Source organism: Neopelma chrysocephalum, unplaced genomic scaffold (assembly GCF_003984885.1).
Source record: "Neopelma chrysocephalum unplaced genomic scaffold, ASM398488v2 Primary Assembly neopelma1_141, whole genome shotgun sequence".
Taxonomy (NCBI): domain Eukaryota; kingdom Metazoa; phylum Chordata; class Aves; order Passeriformes; family Pipridae; genus Neopelma; species Neopelma chrysocephalum.
Genome location: NW_020897803.1, coordinates 1111299 through 1137774, shown reverse-complemented (window position 1 = coordinate 1137774; position 26476 = coordinate 1111299). Strand labels below are relative to the sequence as shown.

The following is a 26476-nucleotide window of genomic DNA, read 5'->3' as shown; positions in this document are numbered from 1 at the left end:
TGGGAAGTGGTGGCTTTGCAGGAGAAAGCTCCTGGTCCAGGGGCTCCTGGTCCAGTTCAGCTCCAGATTAAGGAATTTAGGTTCAAGCTTTGGGTGTCTGAGCTCCCACTTTGGTCCCTGGAGACCTCAAGAGTGGAACTGTTGGAGTGTGGAGGACCTGGCTGACCAGCTCCTGGTTGGCATCCCCAAGGAGATCGGGATTGCTCTCCAGGCTGTGATTGTCCTGCTGGGAATCTCCACCGGCCACTTCAGATATTTAATTTTTGGGGATCTTTATTTGGGGGTTGAACCTCCCCTTTTTAGCCTCAGGATGGTGATTTCATTCAGAAATCACAAGGTGGAAGGAATTGGCCTAAACTCCCAGGAAGTGTCCCACTCACCCACATCCCAAGAGAAATTCCAGCAATTCAACAGTTAATCCTGGTGTGTTTGTGTGTAAAATCCACATGTATCCAAAAATACCTCTCTTATCTCCCTCCTGGTTTGGTTTGATGTAAACATTCTGTGATGCTCTTTTACATTAGGCTGGGGTTTATCCACTGTGGAATTTGGAACCGGGCCTGGACTTTACGCTTTTGCTCCTCCAGGATTCCAAACTCAGACGGAAAATTTCTGATTTTTAGTTCTCGGGATCGTTTGTGCCAGTTTGGTGGGATCTTCCCTGGGCTGGGAATGCTCCAAATCCGGGGTTGAAGTGAAGCTTTTTTTTTCCAGCGTGGCCTGGAACACTTCCAGGGATGGGACGTGGCACTATGGGGGAACATCCCCCTGTTCCCTACACTTTCCATAGCTCCTCCCTGCAGTGTTTGCTCCACGTCCCTTCTCCCATTATCCCAGATGGATAATTTCCCACCTCTTCCCGCCGTGCCAGCCTCGTTTGTGTGGAGGGACGAATATTCCCCGTGGATTACCCGGCTCCTGGAGCACAGTGCTGCTGGAAATACCTGGTTGTGATTAAGTGCATTTTGAATTTGGGGGTTTGCTTAATGAGCTGCACCTTCCCCACATTCCTTTGTTCCCTCAGAAGAGCTCCGTGTTCCGATTTACGGGGCCAAAAGGGGGGAAAGTGCCATGAAAAGCCTTAATTAGTCTCGTTTGAGTTCACAGGGAACAGAGTTGGTGTGAGCCAGCTTTTGATTCCACCCTTTGATTTTTCCCTAAGCTCGTTAGAGGCTCTGTATCCCTGCCTTTCTCAGGGCTGGATTGGATTATTGGAATTTCGAAGAGCAAGAGCCAATTATAAGCAATAAAGTTGTGAAGCAATCGGCCGAACTCGGCCGGGGTTTTAATAATGTCCTTTTTTGAGCATGTGGAAGCCATAACTTGGTGGGGTGGGATTCACAGGAACGGTGTCCAGAGGGTTTGTTGTGAACCTCACAAAGGAGAATATTCCAGGAGCCTCGGATTTGCCTGTTTCAGCGACATGTGAATCCCAGAATCCCAAAATTTGGGCCACCGAAGGTCATCCAGCCCAACCTCCCTGCTCAAGCAGGATCCTCGAGAGCAGCTACTTCAGGGTTGGGAATATTCCCAGGGAAGGAGACTCCAAAACTTCTCTGGGCAGCCTCTTCCAAGTGCTCTGTCGCCCTCACAGGGAAGTTCTTCCTCACGTTCAGGTGGAACTTCCCGTGTTCCAGTTTCTTCCCGTTGTCCTGTTGTTTGGCAGCACCAAGAGCCTGGTGGTGCCACTGAGGTTTTGATTTTTCCTCTACAGGCCAATAGGAAAAAAACCCCAAAATCTTGGAATACTGTGTTTTATCCTTGGAATTCCCACATTTTTTGTAGTCCCAATTCCTGTAGTCCCAAGTTCTGGCCACGGATTCTCCACACAAAAAGACTGGAAATTAATTGAAATGCAAATCCTACTCTAAGGTGTTTTGTTTTTTTTTTTAATTGGACCTTCCAGAATTATACCTGACTGGAAAAAAAATAATTCCATTGGTATCATTTGGATAATTTGGTTGGTTTGGGAATTAAGATTTCCTTCTGTCTCTGTAAAGTCTCCTTTTCTCTTGGATATTATGACTTTAACTGCTCCAAAAAAAGGATGTTGGATTGGGTTTCCATCCCAACTTGCCATTAAGGAGCCAGCAGTTGGATCCTCCAGCTCTTCCTTCCTTCCCTTTGGCAGTGGGGGTTGGAACACCTGACCATGGGATGATGACCCACCATTCCAATCTCCACCTGCACATGGAAATCTCCACATTTCCCGCTGCTGGACGTCAGATTTGGGGTCCTTAGATGAGAAGGAATGGGGGAAAACATGGAAGTTCCTTGGCTCAACAACCAGCCTGAATATTTGGGATGTGTGTGATGATGCTCCGACGTCTTCCACGGTGATTTGTCTTTCCAAAGGCATTTGCTCTTGAGCTGCTGCCTTTTTCCAACCCTGTGGAAAATTCCTTGCTTTTAAATATTTATACTTACTATTTTTATACTATTTTAATATATTGATACTATTTTAATATATTTATACTATTTTAATATTTTATACTATTTTAATATATTTATATCCAACATACTGATATTATTTCAATGTATTTATATATCTATACTTAATATAGCTGTATTTTAATACATTTATAGCATTTAAATATACTTTAATATAAAATGACTGACTTCCATAAGATAACCCTGATTTCTTGTTGGGGCATCAGTTGGAAATTAATGGGAATTTGTCACCTCTGCGAAATTTGCTTCTTGGCAAGAGTTTAAAGCCCCAAAAAGGAAGGGAAGAAGGAGAAGGCACCTCTTAGTTCAGCCGGTGCTGATCCCGTTTAACATTCCCTTTTAATCCTTGGCTTGTGCCTGAGCATCCCGACGCTCCGGGGTCACCGTGGGATCAGCACAATCTCCCTGCTCAGCTTTTCCAAGCCTGTCTGTGGTGTTAAGTCTCCAGCTGGAAGGGTGATCCCCTCGGGAGCCTTGACCTGCTCTCAGAATTCCTTTCTCCCGGGCTTTATTCCGGTGGTTTTTCCCTCCCCGTCGGCCCCGCTCCGTTAATTGCTGTGACCGCTCGGCACAACCCTCCCTCTCCCTCTCCCAAACCTCCTTTGCTTCAGCTCCTTCCTGATCAAGTGGTTCCTGGAGCAGGGCCCAAAGTGTCTCCTGGTTTCATATCCCCCAAAGGGCAGCACAGCCAGACTTCCATCCTAATCCCTCTTCCCAAGCACAAAGACGTCGGCACTGTCTAGACATGGGCATTCCAGGGAGTTTATTCCCGCTTTCCCACGTGCTCCCTCAAGGTTGAGGGTTCCCTCTTTCTCCTTTTCATCCCACAGGGTCCTCCTCAAAGCCTTTGCTCCGTGGGTGAAGTCCCACAGGTAATTTGGGAATGGGGTGAAATCCCACAGACAATTTGGGAATGGGGTGAAATCCCACATCCACTTTGGGAATGGGTGGCCTTGAACTTTTCCACTTTATTTCCAGTCACTGAACAGCCTTTCCTTGAGCCCACGTTGGGCAGCTTTTCCATGCGGGAGTGGATCCTGAAAAGCTGGACTTTGGGAGTAGGGAAAGCTAAAAATTGAGTTTCCCGCTCCTTTGGAATTTTCCTTCTGCTCACGGCAGGTTTTGACCTTTCCTTTCTTGGGAAGTGTTCTGCTGGGAAGTTCACTGATGATGGAATCATTAGGATCCTGTTCAGCCTTGGATGTGGTGTGATTGTGTAGTGAAGAGGAGGGTGGCCACAAAAACGTTGGGAAAACTGAAGACAAATTGGAAGTGGAGCAAAATCACCCATTCTTTGTGCCCAAAGTTCTCCCTCATTCTGGAGTTGGGTTCCTTATGTGTATTTATTTCCCATTTTTTCATATAAAGTGTCAAAATCACTCCAGATAGAACAACCCATGGATTCTCCTGCAAGTGGAAAACACAAGGTCATCCTTGAATTCCCTTCCCCAGTCACCCCAACTGCGGATGGTTCCATTTGTGGCACGAGGAATTCCACTTTTATCTGGCAATAAGAGCTAATTAACAAGCCTGGGAAGTTGTGCACAAAAAGAAACGTGTCTGTTCTTTTGCCTCCAACAAAAAGACAACTTGAAGAGCCAAAAAAATTCCTTAAAATCGTTCGTTGGAAGGGAAAAAAACGACTTTTTTTTTCGGGAAGGTTTTGTGTCTGCAGGATTCCAGCTGAATGCCGGGTGGGAATTGACTGCTAATGTTGATTTAAAAAAAAAATCCGGATTTTTTGGGCACGGGAGGTTCTAAAATATTGCTCAGAAAAATTGTTCTGACAAGACAAGTGAGGTCAGAAAAACAGGAGCGTGTCATCCCAAGCCAAGCCCTTGGAAACATCTTCAGTGGCAGTTTTTCCCTGTCCCAAATCAGCTTTTTCCCTTGGCAGGGAAGACCTGAAGCGCTGTTTGTTTGCAGAATTCCTGCGTGGCTGACTCGGTCCTCGGAGTCCTCCTGGTAAAGACAGCTCTTGCTACTGAAAAAATCCCAAATAAACCAGGGAATGTCCAATATTCCCGAGGTAGGAACAACACATGAGGCTTTTGGTGGCGGTTGGTTTGATTTTGGGATGTAGGAGATGGATTTCAGATGCATTTCAGGGAACATCTTTTTCCCCCCTTTTCCCACTCATCCAGAAACACTTGGAAATGAGCAATTCCACCTCTTTGTCTATTTGGGGGCTGTTTTCTCCTAATATAAGGAAATAATTCCCACTTCTGTTAGGCCATTATCCCACAGGGATGTGGAGCCGATTCCAATTTGCTGCCCTTGGCTGGGGAGGGAATTGTGAAGGAAACCTGGGGGAAGTTGGACCAGTGTTAAATCCCTCTCCCAGAATAATTCCCAGCTCTGTGTTCCAGGTAACCTTTGGAAAGGGAACTGTCAGATCACATTTGCTTTCTGGGGATGGAAAAAGATCCATGATTTGGTCGAAGGACAACCAAGGACTTTGTTTCTGTGGTTAAAATATGGAGTTATCTCCTGAGGAATCCGAGTTGATTCCCAGAGGTCCCTCTGATTCCGTGCTGGGGAAGCTGTTTTCAGGGGATATTAAGAGCACTTGGAAAGGTGCCACAGCAAATCCTTAGGGATGTACCTGGAGCTCCAAAGGGTCCCAGCAAGGCTCTGCCTCTGGGATAATTCTAACCGGATACAGGGATCTGTATTCCTGATTTATCACGTAGGTTTTCCCCTGTATAGAATTCATGGCATAGTTCAGGAATCTGGGGTGGTTTAATTATAGGGAGCAGCTTTGGATGCACCTGAAACCTCTGGAAGTTGGTTTCTTTGGATTGGTGAGTGATGGGTCTGTCAGGAGATTACACAGCCCCAGGTGGAGTCTCCAGCCTGTATCAGGAATATGTGTAGGATATGTAGGATATGGACCAGCAGATCCCCCCAAAATCCTGGTCGGGGGGAGCTAAACCCAGCCCGGCTGCAGCACAACTTCCAGCTCTTTCCTGGGAAGCGGGATGTGGGTGTAGACCTCAATTGAACAAAGCCAGAGCAGGAGAAGATGTTTAATTGCTCAGGGGTGACACGGAGCCCTAATTAACAGCCACATAATGGGGTGGTTGGCTCCGGATCCGGAGCGGGATGTACCCGGAGAACATCAGGGAAGGAGCTTGGCAGGAGATGATCCGTGGGCTGACTCTGCTAAAAAAGCCACCCCTGCAAGGCAGAGCTGCTGGAGGTATGAGCCCCCTTCTTTTTGGGAATACTGAGAGTTCCCAAACCTTTCCAGAGCTGCACATCCTCTCCCAGTCTCATCATCCCTGGGAAAGGGAACCCCCGGAGTTCCTGCTGTTCCCGCTGTTTGGCTGGAGCCTGGCTTTGGTCTGTGGGTAAACACTCCCCAGCCTTCAAACCCCAACAAAACAGGGGTGGTTTTTTCTTTCCAAGGGACAGAGAGTGTTAAGTACGGGATTATCAAGGCTGGAAATGGAGCCGTGTTTTCCTGTGGCTCCTTTGTAATTCCAGGATTATGTTTAACAAAGGTCCCCTTCAGCTCCCTCGGTGTTTCATTCCCTTGGGATGCTGGGGAGCCCAGAGCTTTCCTTACCACGTTGAACTCTGCAAGAGGAGGTTTTTCACTTTATATTCAGGATGGAATTTCCTTCTTCTCCTTCTTAGGGTTTAGTTCACCTATTTTAGGAATGATTCTTCTGGATTTATTCCAAATATAGCTGCTGTGACTCAGCCTCTGCTCCTGGCTTTGGGCTCGGAGATGCACTTGCTGCTTTTACATTTCCCTCCGCCTCTGGAATTTCTCCCTCTTCCTTCCTAATCCAATTCCTCAAGGAGCATTCTTCAGTTCTTATGGCTTTCCTATTGATCCCAGGATTTTTGATCCCGTGATGTTTTCCAGCTGTCAGGGGCCGAGGAGGTTTTTTGGCTTGGCCTCGTCACTGCTGTTCTGTCTCTGCTCCCTTTTCTATTCCCCCATCCAGTGTCTGCAGAAGATTTTCGGGATCAGCTGGGAATTGCAAATCAGGAGGATTAGCATTTGTTTCCACCATGCTCCAGCAGAAGGGGATTACAAGTCCTGGGTCACTCAGGAGCTCGGGAATGTAGCTATGGAGGAGATGGGAATTCTGCTCTGCTCCCACACGGCTGCCTCAGCAGATCGTAGAATCCAGGGATTTCCAGGGTTGGGAGGGACCCACAAGGATCAAAGTCCAGCTCCAGGACATCCCAACAGTCTCACCATGTGCTCCTTGAGCTCTGGCAGCTTTGGAAGTGGCCACTTCCTTAGGGAGCCTGTTCCAGTGCTCCCTCTGGGAGAAAAAAACCTTTTCCTAAAAATAATATTTTGCTTGTGTTTTGTGGAAATGCAGGATAGGATTCCACAATGACATTCCTCTCCTTTGGGATCAGACTTTTCCTTCTCTTTCCAGGCAGTAACAGGTATTTGGCAGCAAATAAAAAAGGAGAGCTCCAGGCACATTCCCAGGAATGCCAGTGAAGGATACTGGTGGGATAACACGTTCCCAGTAATGCCAATGAGGAATACTGGGAAGGCATGATCCCAGTAATGCAGGGATGGTTGTGCCCTGGGAAATTTCTATGGAGAAATGTATATTATGTTTATGGGATGTCATTCCCTGTGCTCTGACTTCCATATTCCCACCCCGTCCTGTTCAAATGCACGTCTGTAATTAAAGGAATTAAATATAAAATTATCAACTTAAATTTGATTCAGTACATGTTATTCATTGAAAAGGAATAACTAGAATATTTTATACTGATTTCAAAAAGTTTTATTGGAGAAAAAAGAACCTAAAGGAAGAAAGAGGGGGCTTGGGAAGCATTTTCCTTTTTCTTTCTGGATGTGTATTCCCAGGCTCTCTCACAATTCCTCTCCTTTTCTTGCCATCAGGGACATTTTTTTCCCCTCCTGTTGCCTGGCAATTCCTGTGGGATCACCCAGGTCCTGCCCTGGGCTTTCCCTCTGTTCCCTGGGCCGTTGTGCAACATCTTAGGACTGGTTTTCCAGAGGACAAGCATCCGGCCTAGGTCCTGTCTTACACCTTGACCTGCTTATTATGGATTTAATTCCTTCTTAGTTCTTCCTTGCTGTTGGAATCAGCTCCTAAAACTGAATTAAACAAGGAACTCTGTTATTTTGTAAAGGGAAAAAACCCAAACATGCCACCCAGTATTTCCCAAAACATCATCTGGGAATGTCGAGTTTATTTTCCAAGTAAAACCAAACTTGTGAATTCATTGCATTCCTACTTCAAGTCCTTGTAGACGCTCATGGAATCCCATAAAGGAGTTTCTCCCAGGGGGCTGGAGGGGCAGGACAAGGGGGAATGGCTTCCCAGTGCCAGAGGGCAGGGTTAGATGGGATACTGGGAAGGAATTCTTGGCTGTGAGGGTGATGAGGCATCACAACCTCATTTCTCTGACTGAGTATGAGATATCCATGAATGGAAAAGTGGGAGCGCTGCCCTCCCACCCCTCCGAGGCTTCTGGTGTCCCACCAGAAGGAAACTCCTGGCTGGAGGCCATTAGGAATATCCCAAACCTTGGAAAACAGTTCCATCCAGCAAATCCCTGGTGAACCTGGTGCAGCAACGCAGTGCCCACCTCTCCAAAGGGCTTTTCCCAATGGCCAACCAGAGCCTCTCAATCCATCATTTGGGGAAAGAAAGGAGCAGAGAGAAGTGTCTTGTGTTCCTGGAGGTCTTTCCAGCAAAACACAAGGAATTAGGGTTGTGGAGATAAAGGAAAGGAGATGATCAGCTGGAGCAGGACGCGGCTCAGTCGGGAGTACAAGATTCCAGCAGGGATCACTTCCAAAGGGAACATCAGCAAGGCTTGCAGTGAAAGGAATTAATAGGGAATATATCAAGGAAGCTGCTTGGGAACTGCTGAGAGCAGAGTTGGACACACAGGGAGCTTTGAAGAAATCCATGTGTTTGTGGGTCGCCTGGGGGTGAAACCCGTCATCCTGCAGAGGAAAAGCTGGGAATTCACAGCACGGGATCCATCTGTGGAAAGAGGAAACAAGCCAATATAAGACCAGCTCTGCCAACATCCTTGGGTTTTCCTCAGTCTGGAATTTCTTGCAGGGGAACTGCTTCCAGGCCAGATTGGAGCAACCTGGGATAGTGGAAGGTGTCCCTGCCCATGGAACTGGATGAGCTTTATGGTCCCTCCCAACCCAAACCATTCCAGGATTCTTGTTTTCCATTAGAATTCCTGTTCTATTTCTGTAGCAAATCAAATGTTTTGTTCCATGTGAAACGTGTCCAATCAACTTTTGGTTCTGGTGTAGCCAAAATAAAGGAGTAATTAAAGCAGGAGCTGTTAATTGAGGGGGAACCCCCTTGTGTTACAAATTCCTGAGCTCACAGCAGCCTTTTTTTGGGGAAAAGGTGGGATAGAGCCCTGGAACCTCCTGAATGAACCTTTAGCAGCTGAAATGGGAGTTAATTTAATTACTGTTCATGGATCCCAAGTGAGAGTCAGGCTTCAAAGGACTTCCCTGAAAAGTTGTCAGGAAATTATTGGGATTTGGATGCAGTGCAAGGTCAGGAGGCCTTTTCATGTTCAAGGAGACTTTGGCTGGATGTGATTTGCATGTGATTTGCATAACATGAATGTTGAGGGCCGACAGGTCAGGGAGGAAACGTTGCTTTTTTGCTTTGCCTTCTCTCTTTGTTCCCACTCCTCATGTTGGTTCTCTGCTGCCTGGTGGGAGATGAGGGATCTTTTGGCACTCAGAGAAAATCCTGCTCTTTTCCCGAAGGGGCTCCCAAAAGCATTTCCATCCCACTTTCACAAGGACAATGCAGTGGGAGGGGAAAGGGAAGGTCACCTTGACACAAGGACTCACCTGTCCGTGTCACTGCTTTAAAACCCCTGGAAAATAGATTTATTTCGCATTAGGACTCTGTTTGTAAATATTTTACTCCCTTATTTTGAGAAGATAATGAGAATAACTTCAGGAACTTCCTGGATTTGGGGTGCCAGGTTTATTATTTTGTTTTATTTTATTTTATTTTATTTCGTTTTATTCATAGATGTTGGAACAGGCTCCCCAGGGAAGGGGACTTTGGACAAGGGCCATCAAACCCTTCTGCTGGAATGTCAATCCCGAGCCCAAACATTCCACGGACGTAAAGTTTTACACTGATTTTCCTGGTGATCTGAACGCTCCGTGAGGCCCCTGATGGCAATCCCTGCGTCCCTGTGGCTTTGCTTTATAGCCCTGATTTCCTTGGCTTTCAGAACTGCTCCTCCTGTGCCAGCTGGGGGGTGGAGGGACAGCTAATTAATTAAGCACTAATTGTTGTCAAGTCGGTCGGTGCTGCCGTTCACCGTTGGACTTGTTTATGATTGGAGGTAAAGCAGGAGGAGTTAATGATCCACCAAACTGTGCATCCATCACCAGACACTCGGTTGGGAAGGAGGGGGTTATTTATGACCTGGAAAACAGCACATTGGAACAAAACCCCCCAGATTGGGAAGGCAGGATGGTTTTGGGTCTGGCGTGAGATCGTCACTGGATAACCGTGCAGACAAATGCGCTGCCTAATAGAGCTTAATGACTGATTTTCCCCTTAATCACGACTGAGAATGTGCTTCATTAAGATAATTAACTGAGCCACTTGCTTAACTGACACTTGGGAGACGCAAATTCCCAAGTTCCTTGGCTTTCCTTTGTAGAAAACTCCCAGAGAGCTGACCCGGCTCCACCGCGTTTATCGCGGAGAGGAATGCGAGGGCTCTTGGAATCTCCTGGCTCACGGAAGATCTTGATTCCATGTCCCTGTCTGGGAGAGGGCCGGGTGGCACTGGATGCCCTGCACAGGAGCCAGGCCTTGACCTCCAGGTTTTCCCACTCCAAGCTCACAAATCTTTGCAGAGGGGCTTTGATCTCCTGATTCCCCAAAGGTCGGGGCTCGGTTGGGGTTGGTTTCATCACCCAAGAACTTTTCCCTCTTCCAAGGGGGAGGATTCCTGGTCTGACTGGTGGCTTCTCCTCTTTGTTGCAGCTGGAAGTGGGGTCATGAATCCTGAGCCCCCCTGGAGCAGGGATGTGTCAGATCCATCTGCTCCATTTGTAGGCAGAACACACAGCGCTGGAGAATTTCTGGGAATTAACGGAGAGATCCAAGCCCTGAATTATTAAATATCTCTCTGGTTGTGATGTCTGGTTTTAAATCCTTCCCTTCCCAGCTCTCTGTGTCTGGAATTCTAACAGGGGGATGTTTGGAGCCGACATCTCAATTCTGCTTTTCTTTTGTTCCCAGAGTTCCTGGTCTTCCACCATGAATCCTGTTTACAGCCCCGTCCAACCGGGGGCTCCCTATGGAAACCCGAAGAACATGGCATACACAGGTAGGACTGGTGTTCCCTGGCTCCTTCCTGAGTGTCCATGTCCCACTGGGGGAGCAGGTGGTCATTCAGGAGTGATGGGATAAAGAGGGATTCATCAGGGAATGGGATTCACAAGGAAAACCTTCCAGTGATGTCAGCGCAGTGAGTAGTGAGGAGAGTTGAATCCATAGGAGGATGCCCTGGAAATCCTAAGGAAAAGGATCAAAAGGGGGTTTCTTTGGATAAACAAAACGGGCAAGAAGTTGCTGGGAGGGTCAGTGGGAGCTTTGTGTGTGGAGCTGAGCTGGGCTTGGCTCTGGAGCTGGGCTCAACTTCCCTCCAGAGCTGAGCTGAGCTTCCCATGCATGTGCTGGAATAATCCAGCTGGGAAGTGAGGATCCCCCAGGATCTCCTGTTGTCTAAAAGTGTCACTTTTAATACTCCAACGAGGCACTGAAAGGTGTTTCCCATAATTCTGCAGCTGAAGGGTTCTGATGTGGAAAGAATTTAGGTGGAAAAACTTGGTTTCTCAGTGGTTTTCCCCGTGGATTTTGCTCTCATCTTAAGAGCACCTTCCAAAACCAGCCTTGGAAAACTCCTTCTTCTCCCATTTTGGATGTAATTAGGTCTTGGGTGTCATGTTGTGTCAAGACTTTATATTTGTGGGGCCTGTTGGGTGTGTTGACTTCCCCCTGATGTGTGGAATTGCTTGGGAATGTGCTTTTGTGGAGGAGGAAATGGAAGTGAGCATCAGACACTCTCAGCTCCTTTGTGTACGGAATATTCCCGGGAACAGAACCTTTTAAGTCTGAATTAGTTGGAATATTTCAGGAAATATAAAGTTCTACAGCAAAGGAGGAGGAGAAAATTGAAATTTTAACCTCTGTACAGAAAAGAGGCAACTCCTGAGGGTGGGCTCAGAACTTATGGGAAGAGCTGTGGAATAAAACTCCAGTGGGATACAGGCAGAAAGAAAACAAGGATGGCAATCAGGAGACTGGCAGCTTGAATATGTGGGTTTTTTTCAGTTTTATGTGAATATTTTCAAGTATTTAATATTTATTTTTTTTTCTGTGATTGCTTTTGGCTGAAAGGATCAGTTTGAATCTGATTTTCTTCTCGTTCTCATTTCTTTGCTGTTTTCCAAACCTGGGGGTGGGGGGGAAGAGAGATCTAATCCAAGAGAAATAATACAAGTTTTTGTGCCAAATTGGCTGTTGGGGAAACTGGGAAATCCTTGTCTTAGGAAGAATGGGGAATCCTTGGCACAGACCCAAGGACTTGGAGCACCATCCCTTTATTCACATCCTTCATTTTCCCATTCTGATCTTCCTCGAAGGACAGTGATTTCCTAAAGAATTTTTGAAGTGTGGGCTGGCTTAGGTGGATCATTAGAGGAAATAAAAATCAAGTTTAAACCAGGAGGTTTTAAATCAGAGTTATTTGGTGAAATAGAGGCAGAATTGGGAAGCTGTTGTTTGAATTGAGGCTGATTTTTAATTGGATTTAAGGCTTGGTAGAATTCCTTCCCCCCCCCAACAAAATCTGAGCTGCTGAACCACCTGGTTTTCCTTTGGAATGTTCCCCTTCCCGTTTTCCTGCATGCACTCCAGGAAAGCAGCAGTGCTGTGGATGGATCAGCCTGTTGGTGTGGAATCAGGGGTGAGGAATCCAACCTCTCCTTGTTTGATTCCAGCAGTGTTTGTTCTCCCTCCCGCTGGGATCCTTTCCCTCCCAGGAGCTCATTAATATGCTGATGAGCTGCTGGAATTCAGGGCCTGACTGACTCCGTGTTCCTTATTGCTGAATAATAACTGGGAATCAAATCCAGGAGCCCAAAGATGCGAAGCCGGGCGGGAAATCTCCAGGGGGTTTGTGTCGCTCCAGGGCACGACATCCCTCCAGTCCTGCTGCACTTCCCAGCCTGGGAGGGATGCTCATGGAATTCCGGGATGGTTTCAGTGGGAAGAGACCTTAAAGCTCATCCAATCTCACCCCCTGCCATGGGCAGGGACACCTTCCACTATCCCAGGTTGCTCCAACTTGGCCTTGGACACTCCCAGGGATGGGACAGCCACAGCTTCCCTGGTAGAAATCCTCCTTTTAACCCTCCTTTGTGGGACACAGAGAATTCCAAGCAGGATTTCAGCCTTTTTATTGACTTTAAATTCAAATTGGGCTGTGTTATTCCCTGGAAAATCTGGGCTTTGATAGAGATCAGCTCTTTCCAAGTTCTGCTTTATGGAAAGAGGATAAACTTGCCTTTTTTTCCTGTTCTTTTTGGTATTCCTGATCACATTTTTGGGGAGCACTGAGGAATGTGAGGCTTTGATACCAAAGCAGTTTGGATTGGGCTTCTCCCTCCTTCCTTTTCCTTCTCCTTCTAAGATCTTCCTGCATGTCCCCCCCTTTCCATGGATTGGGATATTTAATTAGGGGATCCATTGCTTACCAGTTGTGTAAAACAGGAATTTTCAGGGCACTGAATTGATTTCAGGGGGATTAAAAATGGATGAAGTGGATACAGTGAATATTTTCCCTCTGGCATTTCTCTGTGTTTATTAATTGCTGTGTGTGGAGCAGACAGGGAAATCCTCCTGGAAATGGGAGATGAACGAGCTGTGACCTGTGGAGACTCTTGTTTTTTATGTTTAAATGTGGGATTTCTGTACTGGGAAACTTCCAAACAACTTGTGGAATCATGGAATCACAGAAATGCTAAAAATGTGCTAAAAAGTCCAAGGTGAATCCTTTGAGATTCCTGTAAAACCTGCAACATGAAGGTCAATAAATTCCCTTAAATTCTGCTAAATCCATATTTAAAATTAACTGCCTGGCTTCTAACTATCAAATTTATAAGGAATTAGAGGGTTTTTGGGGTGGAGAAGGAGGCAGAGGGGTTTGGGGTCCGATTAGGGGCGGAATCCCCATCCCTGGAACTGTTCAAAATCCCTGTGGATGTGGCACTTGGGGACATGGGTGAGTGGTGGCCTTGGAAGGGCTGGGAGAAGGGTTGGACTTGATGCTTTTCCAGATCTTTTCCTGCCTTCATGATTCTGTGATCCCCAAATAATTCATGAACTGGTTTGGAGATCGGTTCAGTCGACATCAACCTTCCAAGGAGCTCCAGAGAAACACTGGGAAACATCCCTCCCCCCTTGTTTTGTCCCTGTGGTGAGGGCAGAGAAGAGAAAAAAGCATAGGTGTGGGGGGAAAACACCAAAAAGATGGCCTTGGAAACATGCTTTTAATTTTTATTTTCGTTTTAATTTTCATTTTTATTTTCATTTTTATTTCCATAATTTTATTTTTATTTCTATTTGAAGCATCAGCCCCACCAAAGCTCTTCCCTTCCCTTGCACTCAGCAAATTCTAACCGGTGATTTTGGCTTTGAAAATGTGGATTCAGGATTAAAATTGGTGACTGAAGGGGTTTTTTATTGTCTTTTTTTTTCTCAGTCTCTCCAGATCACAGAATGAAACTGGGGTTTTAGTGGCTTTGTTCATTTTTAGGGTGTTTCTGAGCCATCCTATTTTCCTTTCGTTTAGCCATGTTTTCCATCATTTAAACCTTCTTTTTCTTCGTGTTCCCTGTACTTCCATGTGTTTTCCTGGATATTCCTTTTACTTTGCTCCTGAACAATGAGAAGGTTCCATGCAGGAAGTCAAATTGGCCCTCTCAGCATCCCAGGGGTTGGAAAAGCTCCTTAACATGATCCCTCCACCTGTAATTCCATCCTCCCTCCCCAGAACTATCCCTGGATGTCCAGTTTGTCCCGGCAGAGACCCACCAGCAATTCCTAAATCCCTCAGTGATGCTCCACCCTTAATATGTGCTGCCTTCCCCCACACACCCTCCCTTTTTTACCAGATCTGTTAGAACTGAGCCTATTTTCCCTAGTTTGTACAGATTTATTAGTACTGAGCCTATTTTCCCTGGTTTATCCCAGATCTGTTAGAACTGAGCCTATTTTCCCTGGTTTATCCCAGATCTGTTAGAACTGAGTTTTTTTCCCCAGTTGGTACAGATTTATTAGTCCAGAGCCTGTTTTCCCTGATTTGTCCCAGATCTGTTAGAACTGAGTCTGTTTTCCCTGGTTTGTAGTAGATCTGTTAGTACTGAGACTATTTTCCCTGGTTTGTCCCAGATCTCTTAGAACTGAGCCTGTTTTCCCTGTTTTGTCCCAGATCTCTTAGAACTGAGCCTATTTTCCCTGGTTTGTCACAGATCTGTTAATGCTGAGCCTATTTCCCCTTGTTTGTCCCAGCTCTGCTAGTACTGAGTCTGTTTTCCCTGGTTTGTCCCAGGTCTGTTATAACTGAGCCTATTTTCCCTGGTTTGTCCCAGATCTGTTAGAACTGAGTCTGTTTTCCCTGGTTTGTCCCAGATCTGTTAGTCTGAGACTATTTCCTCTTGTTTGTCCCAGATCTGTTAGTCCTGAGTCTGTTTTCCCTGGTTTCTCCCAGATCTGTTAGTAGAGTCTATTTTCCCCTTGTTTGTCCCAGATCTCTTAGAACTGAGCCTGTTTTCCCTGGTTTTTCCCAGATCTGTTAGTCCAGAGCCTATTTTCCCTGGTTTGTCCCAGATCTCTTAAAACTGAGTCTGTTTTCCCTGGTTTGTCCCAGGTCTGTTAAAACTGAGCCTATTTTCCCTGGTTTGTACAGATTTATTAGTACTGAGCCTATTTTCCCTGGTTTCTCCCAGATCTGTTAGTGCTGAGCCTATTTCCTCTTGTTTCTCCCAGATCTGTTAGTCTGAGACTATTTTCCCTGCTTTGTCCCAGATCTGTTAGAACTGAGTCTATTTTTCCTGCTTTGTCCCAGATCTGTTAGTCCCGAATCTATTTTCCATGGTCTGTAATCTGTTCATTACCGAGTCTATTTTTCTACTGGACTTAGTTCTAATTTACTGAGGATCAGCTTTCCCAAAGCTGGGCTTATTAATCACAGAATCCCAGAATAGTTAGGCTTGGAAGGGACCTTCCAGATCTGTTTGTGGCAGATTTTGCCTCATCTGACACCAAAATCAGGTGTTGCTTCTCTGCAGCTCCATTTCTATCCTGATTTTTTCCTGCTCCTGCCCTTCCCTCCGGCTGCTCTCGCTGCCATTCGGCCTCATTTCATCTCAGGCAGGACTGGGGGAGAATTTTAATGTCTCTGTGGCCAGAGATGATTTATGGGATCCCAAAGCCCTGGCTGGGAGTGCAGGAAGAAAATCCTGGTTGGCACCGCTCGAATAAATGAGCCTGAAAGGCCCTTTAGTGTTCCAGGCTTTTTTCCTTCCCTTCCCCTCGCCCTCCCCGGGCCTTTCCCGACCCCTGAATTCCTGCTGGTGGGGAGAAGAGCTCATTTCCTTGCAGGAGTTGCCAGCTCCAGGGGTTTTTGTGATGAGTGTGTTTGGCAACAGCCTCAGGAATTCCCGTTACCCTTCATCTGGGAAAAGCCTGCTTTTGTGGTACACAGGGAAAATCAGGGAATCACAGTATGGTTTGGATGGGAAAGGACCTTAAAGATCATCCAGTTCCCCCTGCCATGGGCAGGGACACCTTCCACTATCCCAGGTTGCTCCAACCTGGCCTTGGACACTTCCAGGGATGGGGCAGCCACAGTTTCTCTGGGAATTCCATCCCAGCCCCTCCCCACCCTCCCAAGGAAGAATTCCTTCCCAATATCCCATCTAACCCTGCCCTCTGGCAGTGGGAAGCCATTCCCCCTTGTCCTGGCACTCCAGGCCCTTGGGAAAAACTCTTTTATGGGATTCAATGAGTCCTCAAAGTCTGTCCCCACAGCAACTAAAAACTGCCACTTTAAATGTCCTGCTCAGGCTCTTCCAGAGTTTTTTCCTTGTGGATTTTTTCCCTGGTAGCCTGTGCAGGAGCTGAACTTTTCAGGCAGAATTTAATGCCAAAAATCCAATAAAAACAGAGGCATGTGCAAAGAATACAATAAAAAACGGGGTCATATGCAAAGAGTACAATAAAAAATTGGATCGTGTGCCAGGAATCCAAGTGTTGGAGCGCTCCAGGAAATGTAAATGTTACAAATCACACAAGAGAAGAAGATAATAATAATAATAATAATAAAAGAAGGAAGAACAAAGCAGCGTGGCAAAGTGAGGGCTCAGGGAGGGATGGGGTGACCTCGGAGCTCCTCTGCCTCTCCTGACTCCCAGACTTCCACGAGGCTCATTAAAGGCTCCAAGCACAAAGCATCAAACACTTCCAGGAAAAAGTTGGTCTCCATGGGAATAGAGGGCAAACTAAAAATAACTCGAAGCTGCATTTCAACCATTCTGCAGGAGATTGTCATGGCAATGGGGAGAGTTGTAACCTGTTGTCATGAGAACCAAAGTTGGGAATTAATGGGAAAGCTGCTCCCGCCTCATCTTTATTCATCCCGGATCCGACGTCCACGAGGGGAGAATTCCACAGGAGTGCCTTGAGGGAGCAGCTGGAGGGGAGCAAAGGAGGGAAAACGGGCTGTGGGGGTAAAAAAAAGGAATTTAAAGACTCCACGGCCAAACCGAAGCGCTGATAGGATGGAAAAAAACCCAGGGATGGAAACACCTGGAGCTTCTATTTTGTGTCCTAAACCGGGAAAGGCCCCTGAATTCATGGGAAAAAAGTCCTGGCTGTCCTAGCCTGGAAGGGAACTGGTGTGTGGCTGGTGGGAAGCAAGGGAAGGGAATTCCACCTCGGGATCAAATCCTGCCAGGCACTGACTCACCTGCCATGGATTCGTCCCTTTGTTTGCCTTCCAGCTCCCACATTAACCAGTAGTTAAACCATCCCTGGAATTCCCTGGGGCTTCCTTGGCTAATGGACACTCCAGGTGGTCCAGGTGCTTCTCCATCTGGCACCAGCTCGGATCCATCTGCCCCGGCTTTGGCCTTGGAGAAGCTTCTCCTGGGAAGTTTATCCCAAAATCTTTGCTTCCTGAAGCGTTTTAAGAAACAAAGGGAGGTGCTGCAACAACCAGGAATCCTGTGAGTTTCTGGGACAGATGGAATGGTTTCTGCTGCAAAACAGGGAATTTGATCATGCACAGGGAAAAACAGGAATGTCATCTCTTGGAAGACTCGTGTGTGTTTAGGAATTTCGGAATGTGTAACTCCTGTGTATTTAGGAATTCAGCTTTCCCATGTGGATGTTGAAGCTTCTGGCACAGCCATTCAGGGCAGCTTCCCAAAGGAGATGCAGAGCTGGTCACCTTGAAAAAGCAGGGAATGTCATCCTGCATTTCCATCTCCACCCTGGCCAGGCAGGAGGACTTGGCACCCTCTGGAACAGGGAGATTTGATGGATGGCAGAGCTCCTGATGTCCCTGGCAAGCAGTGCAAGCTCCACAGGATTTGGCAACGTTGGATTCCTTTATTATTCCCTATTTTTAGAGAAATCTCTCTGTTTGCTCCTGCTCCTGCTGTAAATCCATAGGTTCCTGTGTCTCCATGTATTTCCATGTCTCCATGTGTTTCCATGCATTATGCACATCCCACATCCCCAATATACTGATCCAGTTCCTAAATACCAACCTTTCCTTTCCTGCACTGTCAATCCAACACATTTTCCTGGTCAATCCAACGTGTTTTCCTGGCAGAACCAGGAATTTCTTGGCATTTTCATGTTGAATGTTTGACCTTCAGATGATTTTTTTCCCCTCTAACTCTTGTTGCTCTTGAAATAAGAAAATCTTTGGGGCTTCGAAATTCATTTGGCTGTGGATTCATTGAAATCCCTTTTCGTACAGGGAAAAAAAAAACCCCGGAATTTCAGTCTTGCTGAGCAGCACTTCCAGAATTAAACTTATCAACAGAAATGACACCTCAAAGAGCCCTTTTGAGAAACCCCAAAACATCCCATTTTTGTTAACCACCAGGATGGGAATTCACCTCATCCTTTAAAAACATTCCAGGTGTGGGAAAAACAAGGAAAATGGAGCACCAAAAAAGAGGAATCTTTGCAGCTGTGATGATTTGGGAAAGCAATGATTCCTGGGCAAATAAATCCAATTTTCTTCCAGGTTGGGTGTTGAATAGGCAGAGTCTGGAGTTATCCTAGTTTAGGAAAATCCTTCTCCAATATTCCTTAGCTGCTTCAGGAGCTTTCCCAGGGCTTGGGTGTCTGATCACCCCATTTTATCCCAGTTCTTTCCCTGCCTCTTCATTCCAGGCTGTGACAATGAGGCTGTGTTTAATTTGGCAACTAAACCTAAAACATAAACCCAATTCCGTCCCTTGGGAATAATAATTGATATTTATTCTTCCCAAAACACCCCGTTTGCTGCCAGAAAATCTGGTGGAGTTTAAGACAAATTATTTAATTCAACACAAATTTTTTTAATTTCCTTAATTTATGAGAAAATTAAAGGGAACAAAGAGGGAAGAGAGATGCTAAATTGCATAAAATCATGGAATTTGTGTTGGAAGGGACCTTAAAGCTCATGGGCAGGGGCACCTTCCACTATCCCAGGTTGCTCCAAGCCCTGTCCAACCTGGCCTTTCCCAGTAGTCCCAGGGTTGGGATCTCTTTGGGGAGGATGGAAAAACCAGCTTCAGTTCTGTCTTGAGAAGGTCTGAACCTGCATGCTCAGGTTTAGGGATATTTTGGGATGCTTTTCCTGTTTATTTATAATCCTGCTCCATTTTGCCTCAACGCTGGAACGGGACCAGAGTCCAAAGGAATGTCCAGAAGGTTCAATCCTCAGGAGATTTTTTCCAGTTGAATTTGCCCCATAAATTTGAAGGAGAGTCATTGAATAATTCCAACTGGGAAGGACCTCTGGAATTCCCCAAGTCCAGCTTGGGATCAGGTTGCTCAGAGCCTTGTCCAGTGGACAGAAGTTAAGGAAGTTTTCCAATGTTTTGGCAGGTTTTGAATTTTTGCTGGAAAAAGTTCTCCTGACTCTGTTGCCAGGTTTGGAAGGAGCAGGGCTTCCAGAGGATTTGGGATGTTGGATATGAAGCTTCTCTTGCTCTGGAGCCAGGCTGGGAGAGCTGGGGGGGTTCTCCTGGAGAAGAGAAGGCTCCAGGGAGAGCTGAGAGCCCCTTCCAGGGGCTAAAGGGGCTCCAGGAGAGCTGGAGAGGGACTGGGGACAAGGGATGGAGGGACAGGACAAGGGGAACAGAGAGAGCAGGGAATGGGGTGGAAATGAAGCACCTCCAAACCTGGCCCTGTTTTCTCCTTAATGCCCAAACCAAACTCCCTTTAGTCCCTGCAATTCCCAAACCTTCCTTTTTGTCCTCACAGTTTTCTTCGGGAAGTTTTTTGGCTTTGATGGGAAGATTCAGCATCCTGGGAAGATTCAGCATCCCGAGCTCTGCACTCTGAGTTCCTTGATTTATTTTTTGTGGGGGTTTTGTTGTTCCCCCCCCGAAGTTTGCAGGATCTGTGGACTCAAAGGTTTTGCAGCTGCTGCTGCTTTTTCAATGGATTTCCACATCCTCCCAAATTCAGAGGGATGAGTCACCTGGCAGAGGCAGGAAAGGAGGCTCATCCCAAACACATTCCCATTCACAGCCCTGCCTCGGGATGCTGAACATGACAGTGCTTTGTTTTCCAAAAATGGGCAATTAGGGGGGAAATAAAAAGCTGCTCATTTTCTGGGATGGGAGAGGAACAGCTGAGAATTGTGGTCATGGAATAGTTTGGCTTGGAAGTGACCTTTGAAGGTCATCCCATGGGCAGGGACACCTCTGTTGTCCATCCCAAGGCTAAAGCAGTGCAGGGTGATATTCAGGAATTAAATGCTGCCCAAATTAAGAGGAATAATTAGGAAGTGCCCTGAGCTTCTGGAAAAACCCAGCCAGAGAGTGGTGGCCTGGGAGGTCACAGTTTGCCCTTCCTTGCCTGTGGATCTTCTTCTTCTCCACCTTTATTTTCCCAAGGTAAAGTGGAAAAGGCAGTATGGAAATTGAAATGGAAAAGGTGGTATGGAAATTGAAATGGAAAAGGCAATTGGGATACTAAAATGTCTCTTTTCACCCCGGAACAAGGTGGGATCTTTAGTTTTGTGCCCAGATCACTTCTACATATTCCATTTATTGACTAAACCTTTGGAAAGCAAAGACCTGCTTGAATATTCACTGCCTAAGTCCTTGGAACGCCCTGAACTCCTAATCAGGTGATATATTTACTTCCTTAATCCCTCCTGACCTTCTTCCCTATGGAAATGAGACAATTTGAGAGCATCTCCTGCAGCACCTGAGATCCAGCTGATTGCTCTGGCAGTGATTGCAGTGCCTCTTCCCAAAATTCCTGGGAAAAATCCTCAGTCTTAACTCTCCCTTGGCTTTGCTGTGTCCTTGACCACTTGTCCTGTCCCTCCATCCCTCATCCAAAATCCCCCTCCAGCTTTCCCCTTTAGGCTCTGGAAGGGGCTCTAAGGTCTCACCCCCAGCTCTCTGTGCTGATTGAAAAATAATAAATAAATAAAATCAACCTGCAGAAAGATGCCCAGGAGACAAAATACTCGTGGAAAAATCAGGATGTTGGGAATTTGGCCTAAAAATGCCACTGAAATGCTGCTCCAGGCAAGGTTTTGCTGCCGTGGAAAACGAATGGACGTTGATTTTATCCCACTCCAGTAAAACGGGTGCTGGAGTTCCAGAGGTTCTGTGTGGTCACAGAAGACAGATCTCATTCCAAGAGATGATCCCCAAGCAGCTGTAATGTTCTCCTGCAAAAAAAAAGAGAAGTGATTCCTTGAACTGGGAAGGGAAAAATTCCATGGAAGAAGCTGAGAGAGGGTTGGTCACGTAAACACCCAGCGGGAGCAGCTCCCGGGACACACCAGCTGGAATAAAGGGTGGGAGTAGGAACTGGAATCATGATTTGGCACTTTGGAGGGTCGGGTACGGGGTGAGGTGAAAGTTTGGAGGGAAGGTAAAGCCCTGAAGTTTTAAGGAGCTAAACGAGGTGATTTGTGCAGTTTATAAAACCTCTGAGCCACCGCGGGCGCTTCGGGAGGACTCTTTGATTCTGCTGAGGCTCCTCAGATCTCCACTTTCATGTTCTTTGGCGTCATCTCTTCATCTCCTGATTTCCCAGCACCAAAAGGATCCTGCCAAGCTGTTTGAAACCCCAAAGAGAGAAGCTGCCCTGTTTATTGACCTCTGCTTGAGAGCTGGAAACCCTCCTCCGGTGCCTCAGATGTTCCCTCCCTTCCCCTCCTGGGTTGTTACAAAAACATCTGCCTGTCAAGGGTGGGACGAGCTGAGAGCCTAAAAATTCCCAGCCTGGAGCTCATGGACCACCTGGATCCTTCTGCTCCCCATGGCAGGACCCTGGAAGTGTCCAAGGCCAGGTTGGATGGGGCTTGAAGCAACCTGAGATAGTGGAAGGTGTCCCTGCCCTTGGAACTGGGGGATCTTTAAGGTCCCTTCCAAGACAATGTTAAATCCCACCCAGAGCTCTGGGATTTGGGTTTAAGCTCTTTGATATGAAATCCCCTAATTCCTTCTATCATGGATGTATTCCATGCCAGTCAGTGTCCTGGATGTGAGAGATGAAGGTGGGGTTTTCCAGCAGCAGTGACAGGCTCTGAGAAGAAATTCCATGGACTCTGTGCAGGGACAGGCTGGGAGAGATGGGGGGGTTCACCTGGAGAAGGGAAGGCTCCAGGGAGACCTGAGAGCCCCTGGCAGGGCCTAAAGGGGCTCCAGGAGAGCTGGAGAGGGACTGGGTAAAAGGGATGGAGGGACAGGACACAGGGAATGGCTTCCCACTGCCAGAGGGCAGGGATAGATGGGATATTGGGAAGGAATTCCTGGCTGGGAGGGTGGTGAGCCCCTGGCATAGTTTTCCCAGAGAAGCTGTGGCTGCCCCTGGATCCCTGGAAGTGTCCAAGGCCAGGTTGGAACAACCTGGGACAGTGGAAGGTGTCCCTGTGGAACTGGATGGGCTTTAAGGTCTCTTCCAACCCAAACCATTTGGGAATTGTGTACCTTCCCAATATCCCACCTAACCCTGCCCTCTGGCAGTGGGAAGCCATTCCCCTGTGTCCTGTCTCTCCATATCCTTGTCAAAAATCCCTCTCCAGCTTTTTTTGGCTTGTTTTCCCCAATATCTGTTATTTTACACCCATCACTGGTGGCTTTTGTTGGTTTTCATGTTGTTTATTCCCCAACTTTGTCCAGGTGATATTTCCCTTTCATTTCCTCTTTTCCCGGCAGGGTTGTTTTTTTCCCCACTCTCTTCTGCTTATTAATCCATATCCAACAGTTGCCCTGGGTTTGCTTTTCTCCCATAAATCAATAGAGTTGTGGTGCTGCTGTGGATTAAATCCTCCCCGAGCCAAGGGATCGTTGCCATCACAGCACCAGTCGGATCATTCCTGTGGGATGCAGAGGGAACACCGTGTCCAGGACACAGAGCCTGGGTCAGCTCAGGCAAAGAGCCTTTCCCCCTATTTAAACTGGCTGATATCTTTTCATGGAAGTGCCCAGTGATTACAGGAGGGTGTCTGGAACATTTGGAGCTGGATCCCACGGGAAGGGATGAGGATGCAGGTCCGTGTTTGGAGTTTCACTCTTCTCCCTGTGTTTTGCCTCTCATTCCTTTATCCCCTGCCAAAGGATTAATTTAAATACATCCTCATTCCACTCTGGGTTTTTATTTCCTACCAGACTACGGGATTCCCACTTCATTTTCCAGAGCTCCTGGACAGGGAGCAAAATTATTCTGATGTTGAAGCCTTAAAGCTCCAGTTTGTGGAATTCTCTGGCACATGTGGAACAACTCCCTGGGGGAATTGTGTTGGTGTTTTGGGTCCTTGGTTCCAGGACAGCCTTTTCCCATAAATGCTCAGCAAAGGATACAGAAGCTCTGGCTGTGATTGACACTCAGTCTAATTCCTGCACCCTGGTTTATTTACCTTTTTAATTAATTTATTTACATTTTTAATGAAGCTGAGGTGTGGAAATGCCCCCAGAAAAGAGCCATAAAAGCTAAATGAGCTCCAACAGGAATGATTAAAGCTGTTCCCACATCCTAATTTATCACCTGTTACAAACTCACGTGGGCTCCGTGCTCTCCTTCCACCACGTCCTTCATTCCAGTGTCACTGCTGGGAACAGAAGGTCCCTGACACCACTTAGAGCAGTGCCCAGAACGAATCCAACACCTCTGAGCATCCAAATCCAGGTGGAAAATAGCCTCTGTTATCTCACATAAACAAAGCCAGGCTTGTAATTGTAAATATGGAATGAAAACACACCGTTCTGGGGGAGGGGAGGCATGAGAAGCAGGATCTGAAGTGCAGGAGAGGAAGAGAAAGAGGATGAAATAGGAATTATTAAATAATTCTATGGAAGAAACTCTGGGTAATACATTAAGTCCTGGAATAATTTAGGTTGAGCAGCTCTTTATTCCCTGAGCCCTTCAAAACAAAGCCAACTTCCAAGTTGGAACCGTATCCAACCGAGGTTAAAATTTAGGCAAGAAAGGAGATTCCCATCCCCTGTCTGGCCCCAGTTCCATCCTTCCTGGGGATGTGGTTTCTCCCAAGACTGAGCTGAATTTTGCAGATGGTGCTTTTGCTGTCACTTCCAGGTAGAACACGGACACATTTTCCTCCTCCCGTGGAGGTGGGATTGAGGTCTCCAAACCCAGCCTTCCCCTCACACCTCGTGTGCCCCAAGCCTTGGGAGTGATATCCTGACTACAAACCACCACCAGGGACCCTCCCAGGCTGATGATCCTGCCAGTTTTCCCCCCTTCCATTCATTAATCCTTGGAGAGACCGTGCCCAGGGATGTAAACAGCGCCTCGTTAGGGAAGACATTCCCAAAGTGGTTGGGTGGGATTTGTGCTTCAGGAATCCCTGGTGGCTGTTCCCAGTCACTTTCTCATCCTTCATGTGCCTGGTTATGGTTTCCAGAAGGATTTGCCTCCTGAATTCCTGGGAAAGGAGGTGTGACTGGGCTGATATTCTCTCTTGGGCTGCTTTGGAAGGCAGGGGGGGGATGTTTCCCTTTTTCCCAACATCAAGGACATTCCCAATCCCTGTGACCACTGGGAGATGGCAGAGAGGGGCAGTTCTGCTCCAGGTCCATGTCATCCATTCATCCTGCACGTGGACATGGAAGTGTGATGGGAAGTGCCCTCCTGACCCAGGCAAATAAACAGGTGTTGGAACAACATTTGGCTCTGGAATACTTGGAGTCATTGGATTTCCTGCCCCTTGGACTTGAGACATCCAGTGAAGTGGGTGGAGAAGTTCATTGCCATGGGGGAGGAGATCAGGGGAAGCACCCAGGATAGGCAGGGAAGGGGAGATGGATAAAATGTGTGTGGAACTGCACAAGGATAAACAGTCTGGAGGGGACTGGGATGAGCACTTGGATGTGGAAAATGTTTGGATGAAGTTGAGTTTGGATGAAGATGTGGTGGAGCTTGGCCATGGAGTCACAGACTAGTTTGGTTTGGAAAGAACCTTAAAGCTCATCTCATTCCACCCACCTTCCACTATCCCAGGTTGCTCCAGCCTGGCCTTGGACAATTCCAGGGATCCAGGGGCAGCCACAGCTTGTCTGGGAAAACTATGCCAGGGCCTCCCCACCCTCACAGCCAGGAATCCTTTCCAATATCCCATCTAAAAACTCCAAACTTCCTGTTTTGTCTCAACATGGAGCCTTTTCCCATGGAGGAAGGTGGTGGCTCCTCCTGGAATTGTTCAGCTGTTAACATTTTTCCCATTCCAACAGAAAAACGGTAACACTGAATTAGCCCCAGAGATTTTTTTTTTTTGTGGGGAGAAATCACCATCTTTTAGAAAACATTCCATGAAATCTCCAGGTCGTGTGCAGAGCTGGAGCTGTAAGACAGGGATGCCTCCCATGGATCACAATAATCTCCAGGATGGGGGAAGGGAGATAAAAAAAAAAAATCACAGCTTTAATTTTTTTTTTTTCCCCTTAATTCCGAAGGACGACGGAACTTCATTATCCAATCTGCTCCAAATTGGGCACCTAATGAAATCTCACACCCCCGAAATTTAATCAGGGATTACTCCCGTGGGATTTGAATCAGATAAAAAGGAAGCCTCACATATTTGGGAGCAATTGCATAAGGTAATAAAAAAAACCTGCAGAGCTCTTTGTCCTTTTGCGGCGAATGGGAATTGTTTGACCTACTTTTCTTTCCTTTTTTCCCTTATGTTTTTTTTTGGGATTCGTGACCCCTCCTGGGCAGCAGTGAACGCTCGGTTCATGTACAAGCACATGAGTCTCAGGAGTGTTTCCTCCAAGGTGCTTTTATGGCTTTTATTGCAGCCATTTGAGGCTGGGAAAAGGAAAGGAATGTTTTAGAATCAATATTTAGCCGGTGTGTTAAAGGCCTGAGTGATAAAAGGAGGTTTTTTGGGGCAGCTGAGGGGGATTTTGTCTCCCCAAACCTTCCCTGTGTGAATTATACCCCATCCAAACCTTCCCTTTATGGATTTTTTTACCCCTCCAAACCTTCCCTTTATGTATTTTACCCCTCAAACCTTTCCTGTATGAATTTTACCCCTCAAATTTTCCTGTTATGGATTTTACCCCTCAAACTTTCCTGTTATGGATTTTACCCCTCCAAACCTTCCCTGTATGAATTTTATCCCTCAGACCTTCCTGTAATGGATTTTACCCCTCCAAACCTTCTCTTCATGGATTTTACCTCTCCAAACCTTCCCTTTATGGATTTTTTACCCC

At 46.8% G+C, this 26476-nt stretch overlaps 1 protein-coding gene across 3 annotated transcripts in view; it reads left to right on the top strand.

The window, feature by feature from the left end:
- The window catches only part of FAM168A (family with sequence similarity 168 member A), a 76083-nt gene that overhangs the window by 26282 nt on the left and 23325 nt on the right, over positions 1-26476 (top strand). For 2 of the 3 annotated variants that reach the window (XR_003536863.1, XM_027699858.1), the window contains exons 1-2: positions 4352-4480; positions 10725-10812. Coding sequence is in view for 2 of the 3 variants with exons in the window: in XM_027699858.1 (XP_027555659.1) it covers positions 4463-4480; positions 10725-10812 (106 nt within the window). In the remaining variant the exon portion in view is untranslated. Of the gene's footprint in view, positions 1-4351; positions 4481-10724; positions 10813-26476 lie in introns of those variants that run through there. The other variant, XM_027699859.1, reaches the window with a different exon arrangement.